This window comes from Orycteropus afer, unplaced genomic scaffold (assembly GCF_000298275.1).
Source record: "Orycteropus afer afer isolate SDZICR_OR568_19922 unplaced genomic scaffold, OryAfe1.0 scaffold00031, whole genome shotgun sequence".
NCBI classification, from domain to species: domain Eukaryota; kingdom Metazoa; phylum Chordata; class Mammalia; order Tubulidentata; family Orycteropodidae; genus Orycteropus; species Orycteropus afer.
In genome coordinates, this window is record NW_006921618.1 from 15,209,766 (window position 1) to 15,217,101 (window position 7,336).

General features: G+C 37.6%; 1 protein-coding gene across 1 annotated transcript in view; it reads left to right on the top strand.

Moving 5' to 3' along the window:
* STX12 (syntaxin 12) overlaps positions 1 to 7,336 on the top strand; it is a 75,608-nt gene that overhangs the window by 52,673 nt on the left and 15,599 nt on the right. Inside the window, exons 5-6 of the mRNA XM_007935806.2 lie at positions 2,463 to 2,506; positions 3,822 to 3,927. Coding sequence (XP_007933997.1) covers positions 2,463 to 2,506; positions 3,822 to 3,927 — 150 coding nt within the window. The remainder of the gene's footprint in view (positions 1 to 2,462; positions 2,507 to 3,821; positions 3,928 to 7,336) is intronic.

Consider the following 7,336-nt stretch of genomic DNA (forward strand, 5'->3'; position numbering starts at 1 on the left):
AAGATTGGGCAATCTACTTCCATAGTGATGCTGCCTTGGAAACCCAAGGAGGGGTCGCTATGAGTTGGATCTGACTTGATGGCAGTGAGTTTGGTTTTTTGGATATTGTAAGGAGCGTTGGTGGCTCTGTACCTAAGGCATTTGACTGCTAACCAGAAGGTTGGTGGTTCAAACCCAGCTGCTCTATGTTAGGAAGATGGGGCAGTCTTTACTTCTGTAAAGATTTACTGCCTTGGAAACTCAATGGGAATTGCTGTGAGTAAGAATTGACTCAATGGCAGTGAGCTTGGTTTTTATTTTGGTCTATCTTGTACTTTGATTGCATCTTTTACCCATGCATAATTTTGTAATACTATGTATTCAAATACATATTATCATGTATTTATCATTTGGAAAGTATTGGTTCTCTGAAAAATATTTGGTCTTCCAAATGTTGATATATTTATTTCATTGTATAATATTTTTTAAAAAATCACATTTGGTAGTATTACCATCACTTTCATCAGAAAAGTCTTTAAGTATTGGGAAAATGTCAAGTTTATGGTAGTAGAGAAAAATTTTCCAAAATTCTAAATTTATTTGAAAACTGTGTTTTATCATTGGCAATAAGTACTATCAGTTATTTTCCTTTGACAGACTCACATTATTTATTTTTAAGAAATTATCTGCCAAACACCTGTCTGAATAACTGTAGATTTTTAGTCATAAGTAAAAATGGTATTCTTTAAAAAAAAAAAAAAAGTAGCTAATTTAGCTTGCAACTCAATTATACAAGTGGTTTTCCTTGAGACCATCGTCACACATGCAGCAAAAGTGTTTTATGTATACTTCCCATGTAATTATATAAAATATTAAAAAGACATGCATTGAGAAATTAAGGTTTAATTAATAATTAGTATGGCTTCATCCAGGACAGACTGGCTTTTGTTTTGTTTTTACTGTGAAGGTGTGGCAATGAAGAATATAATGACAACTAGCACTATTGCTTTTGCACCAAGAGTGCAAATGTTAACACAGGGTAGAGAATAAAAAAGAGCGTCTTATTATTATTTTGAATAATGGTCAAACAAATGAAATGGTACTCAACTTCTTTGTAATCATGAAATTGCAAATTAAGATCACAGTGAGGTACTATTTCATGTCTGCAAGACGGCAACGATTTTAAACTGTGAACACTGAGGGTAGTAGTTATGGATATGATGCAACAGGAACTCTTCTGTCTGGTTGTTGGTGGTATAACTTGGCACAACCATTTGGAATATCTTTTGGTTTAGAACACTTGTATACTGTATGACTCTATCCTAGTGAAAGCTGTAAATATGTATGCTAGGATATATGTACACAAATATTCATAGCAGCTGTATTCATAGTGATCAAAAATTGGAAACAGAAATGTCCATCAACATTGGAATGAATAAAAACATTGTGGGATATTCATAAAGAAAAAAACTAACTCACTGCCGTTAAGTTGAATTCTGATTCATAACAACCCCTCATACATTATAATATTATACAGCAAAGAAAATTAGCAAACTAAAGTTGTATTGAGTATCAAGGATGAATCTGGCATAATTTGGAGTGATCAAAGCACAAAATAAAACAAACATTATGATTCCATTTATGTAAATCTCAAAAACAGGCAAAACTATACTGAATAAGGGTACATATTATATCACTATTCTTATAAAACAAAGAAATGATTATCACAAAGTCAGGATCATGGTTATTTTAAGGTCAAGGGATACAGTTGTGATTAGGGAGGGCACATGAGGAAGCTTCTACGACACTAACAGTGTTCTGTTTCTTAATCTGGGGAAGATGCAAAAATCAAAGTTACAAGTGAAACAGTATTTCCTCTGGGTGACTACAATTTTGAAATTTTTCTTTCTCTTTTTTTTTCATTTTATTTGCCCTTTAATTACTGCATTTGTAAAAAGGGAAAGGTGGGTTTTTTTTTTTTTTTTTTTTCCTCTTAATGGGAAGATTGGTCCTTTAAAAGCTTTTACTTTTTAAATTTTGCTTTTAAGTTACAAAAATAATACATGCAGTAGACTAATTTTGAAGTGAGTTTGCCACTTTTGTACTTAAAATGTTATAGATGTCAATTTTAATAAATCTATGTGTATTCTGAGAATTTGTTTCCTTGTAAGTTTTCAGCTCTGTCCCTTAATCTCCCTTTCCCCAAAGTTTTAAATAGGTTATTACTGTTTTTAACTCTCTCCCACTCATGTTTTCCCCATCCTGTTCAGTTTCTGTTCTGGTCCCAAACTGGAATGCAGATTTGCCTTCAACCACTTCAGACCCATTTTCTAGTGTAGACAGATTGCTGAGCCCTGTATAGACCTATGAGAACGAAGGGATGTCATTTTTCTGTACCATAGCTAAGGGTAAACCCTTGTTTTTTATGTCTGTCTGTGACATGTTTCTAAATAACAGCAGCAATAATACCATCTGTTTTCTAGGCAGAGGAGAGGCAAAGAGAGGAACAGCTCGTCTCATTTGACAGGTAAAGGAATCATTCATACAACCTAGCTGTATAGTGAAGATGGGATTTTATGTCTTTATTCAGTTTTTAAATTTTGAAAACCAGTGAGAGAGAGGACAAAATAAAGGGAGACTTGGGGCTGGGAATTTTATAATCCACAAAATAAAATTAAACAGTGAAAACCATGGAGTTTTCCAAGATCTTTGCATTATGGAAGGAGTGGTTTCAAGATGAATAAACAACTAGAAGAAGCCCTTAATGTCCGTGTGTTGGGGAGAGAGCTTGGCTCACTAGGATTAAGTAAGAACCCATAAATCTATAGTTTAGGAGGTCTAATAATTTTACCTGTAATTCATACTTAAGTACTTCAGGGTTCTTGGGCCTTTGTTTAGTCATCTCTAAAGTAGGGGCAACTCATCCTTCTAAGAGTATTAAAAAAAAAAAAAGCAAACAGTTTGTATCCTTTTCTTAACTTCTCCAAAATGAATTAATTACTCACATAGAAATGTATTCCTGAGATTAGTTCAGAACTGCAGTAGGTTTTATATTAGATACGTCTCTTTCTCTCCACCCCCAAACAAACATTATGTGTACCTCAAAAGCATGGGGTACTCTCTCTTACTCAGTTTTATATCACTAGCACATGGAGGACATTCTTTAAATACGATAGAGATAAGTATGATGTATATATTCTGTTGGAAAGAATGCTTAATACTGGGTTTTCAAAGTGTTTCATGTCTAATGTAATGTGTGATACACCTTTCTTTTAAATATGGTACCTGAAAAGAAGAGTTAATCACATTTCAGTAGCTTTTTACTTGTTTTTTTTAAAGAGACATTTAACTCAAAGCATAACTTCACAAGGAAATCCCTCCATATCAGGAGATGTAATCTGGACTAATTAGCAAAGCACTGATGGCCATTTAGCTTGGTTTCCTCCACTCCTTTGGTACCCAGGATACCAACATGACTTGTACTTTGAGAGTGCCCTAGAAGAAGACGGGCTGCTAGACTCCATTGACTTTAAATCCCTGGCTATTTTCCTTGTCTAGCAAGCCCTAGAAGGATTGCAGAGTATATCACAAATAGAAACATCCCTCATAATCCTACTTCATCTCAGTTTTGCCCAGAGAAGCCGAGACTTTGCTTTTTGGGTGTTATCAACTCTGCCTCTAGATACAGAGAATGTGGTCCTCCAGGACTGGGTGCTGATGCCAAAGAAGTTGAGCCCTGATAATGGTCTTTGGCCGGCTCAACTGGCAATAGAGATATTGTAGACATGTCTTGTATACATCTTGGAGAAGAAGAATCAGCTAATGTGCTTGTTTCCCTGCAGCCATGAGGACTGGAACCAGATGCAAAGCCAAGAGGATGAGGTAGCCATCACTGAGCAAGATCTGGAACTTATTAAAGAGAGGGAAACAGCGATTCGGCAGCTGGAGGTGAGAGCTAGGTCATGTTTTTTGCTTGATTTGGTGTGTTTGCAGGTATCTGTACTCTTCATTTGTCCACCTTGATTTTTTCTCAATGATTATGGAAAATCATGAAATATATTATTGTGTGATTTGCTTATTATCTGCCAGTATAATCATGGTGAACTTGAATTACTGTTATGGTATTGTCCATGGTGTCTAGAATACCCCAAAAAAGTCAAAATTAGAAATAAAACAGTATTTCCTCGAGGTGGGTAGAATTTTGAAATGTTTCTTCTTTTTCTTTTCTTTTCCCATTTTTCTTGCCCTTTAATTACTGCTACTATAGGAAGGGGAAGGATTTTTTTTTTGTTTTATTTTTTCTCATATGGTCTTCATTGGAAATACGTATACAGAACATAGCAAAGCTGATAAATATTTTATTGATTGTTAGGACTTTGTCCCTAAACCTTAACACAGTCTAGGTTAGGCAGGGCTCTACAAGGGAGTAATCCAGAATAAAGGCAGGCCAAAAAAGTTTGTTTCATTTTTGTACATCCCAAAGTTAGTCCCAGCTGTGGATCTGATCACTTTCAGGTTATCAGAAATAGGAATAGTTATTGAGGTGGGGTTTAGGGTAGAGGTCTCTTGATCTTTCTTACTGAACTTCCAACTCTAACCTTTTGGAGTGACCAGCTCTGAATTCTCTCTTAATCTTCATTCATAGATGTGGTTCTGAACCCTGGCTGCACATTAGAACCACCTGGAGAAGTTAAAAAAAAAAGGGGGGGAGGACTAGTTTTCTTTCCCTACCATAAGCTGTTAAACTATGTGCAATTTCTTATCTTTTTATAGGTTAAAAATGATCAAATATTGACAGTTTCATGTGGTTCAACCTTGTTGTTGTTGTGTGCCGTCGAGTTGGACCCGACTCATAGTGACCCCTCCTTGGGTTTCCGAGGCATTATCACTACGGAAGTAGATTGCCCAACCTTCCTTCTGAGGAGTGGCTGCGGGGTTTGAACCACCAGCCTTCTGGTTAGCAGTCAAGTGCCTTAGGCACTATGCTACCAGGGCTCCTTGGTTCAACCTATTAGAATTTCTGGGCATGAAGCCCTGGATGTGGATAGTTAAAAAGCTTCCCAGGTATATAATGTGCAGCCAGGTTGAGACCCACTGCCCTTGAGGCCACCAATATCAGTATCCTCAAGTTATAATTATTTTGTTGCCTTCAAAGATGTCATGTCTTTCCCTTATTTTTTACGTACTACTAGTCATCAACTTGGTTCTCTTACATTAGAAATACTGTTAAGCAGGGAGATGAGTAAGACAAAGGAACCCTGGTAGCACAAGGTTTGAGAGCTCAACTGCTAACCAGAAGGTCAGCAGTTCAAACCTACCAGTGGCTCCTTGGAAGAAAAGACCTGGTGATCTGCTCCCATAAGGATATCCGCTTAGGAAACCCTATGTGGCAGTTCTGCCCTATTTTTTATAGGACTGCTATGAGTCAGAATTGACTCGATGGCACACAACAGCAAGAGTGAGACACATGGAACTAAGGAAAGGATAGATGTCAGAAATGGATCACTTCACCTTCTACAGAATTCAGTCCAAATTTCTTAGCCTAAACTTGATTTTCATATCCAGTTGTTTCCTACCTCTAACATACAAACCTTATATTACAGCCAAGCTGGGATATTTGTTCTTTAACTCAGTAGCCTGTTTATATGGCTTCTCCTTTGCTTCAAGACACAACTCAAGTCCTACCTTTTCTGCAAAGTCTTCCTCCTTTACACTCCTTTCTATACTGTTCATTAGTCATTTCTTACACGACACCCTGCCTTCTTATTTGTCCTGTGTGTAATGACTCTTTCACCAGTTGCATGTTAAGCCCTTTTGTGTCCCCAGCAACTAGCAGACTGCCCCAACTGTAGTAGCCTCTTAGAAAGTGATTGAGATGATGGCAAAAACTATTCTTGTGAAGTCATGATTGGGAAGTTATTGCTTTCAAGGGATCATTTTTTACTACAGCATTCTGGGAGGCAATGTATTGTAATGCAAAGAGCATGGGTTTTTGAGAAACCATCCTGACTGCAATGTTGGAAGCTAGTTTCATCCCTTATAAGCTGTGTGACTAGATACGTTATGTAACCTTTCTGAGCCTCATTATCTTCAAGGATACCTACTTCAAAGAATTACTGAATGATTAAGTAACAAGGAGCATAGTACAGCAGCATCATGATAAATGGAGAAAAGATTGAAATTGTCAAAGATTTCATGTTACTTTGTTCCACAATCAATACCAATAGAAGCAGCAGTCAAGACATCAGACAACATACTGCACTGGGAAAATCTGCTGCAAAAGACCTGTTTAAAGTGCTGAAGAGCAAAGGTATCTCTTTGAAGATTAAGGTGCGCCTAACCCAAGCCATGGTGTTTTCAGTTGCCTCATATACGTGTGAGAGCTGGGCAATGAAAAAGAAAGGTCGAAGAAGAGTCGATGCTTTTGAGTTGTGGTGTTGGGGAAAAATACCGGAAGTACCATGAACTGCCAGAAGAACTAACAAATCTGTCCTGGAAGAAGTGTAACCGGAATGCTGCTTGGAAGTGAGAATGGCCAGACTTGTCTCACCTACTTTGGTCATGTCAGAAGGGACCATTCCCTGGAGAGGGATATTATTCATGCTTGGTAAAGTCGAGGGTCAATGAAAGAAGAGAAGGCCCTCAATGAGATGGATTGACCTAGTGGCTGCAACGATGGGCTCAGGTGTAGCAAGGATTGGGAGACTGGTACAGGACCAGACAGTGTTTCATTCTGTTGAACATAGGGTCGCTGTGAGTCAGAGGTGACTTGATGGCACCTAACAACAATAACAACAGTACAGGTTTCCCCTGCTCTCTGAAAGTAGGGTGTTCCTATGAATCCTTTAATAAGCTGAAATGGTGTAAAGTGAAAAAGCAATTACCATTAATTGATACGGAAAAAATTTTTGCATGTACTCAGACCCAAAATAACCTACCAAACCATACCAAATAACACATAAAACCTAAAATAATATTAACATATAGTGTTCAGAGACACAGTTGAAAGCTGTGGCACTTGATGCTGAGGTGTAGTTCCCGGGGAAGGAGCTTGGTGATGTTACTCTAGCCACTCAGGATGTGTGCTGCCTCTCTAAGGCTTGCTGCAGAACAAACACAGAATACTAGTTTTGCTTTTCATCTTTCAAAAAAGCAAAAATCTTCTTTGGATTTCTTTCAGTTAGTGAAAAGGTACTAATGCAGGTCTTTTGTAAAAGTAAAGTGGTGTAAAGCAGACTTCCAAAAAGCAGGGGGTACAGGCGGGGCAAGATGGCGGACTAGGCAGAAGGATTGCACAGACCCTCTTCAACAAAGAAAAGGGAAACCAATTAACACAGACACAGAAGATAATCTTGGA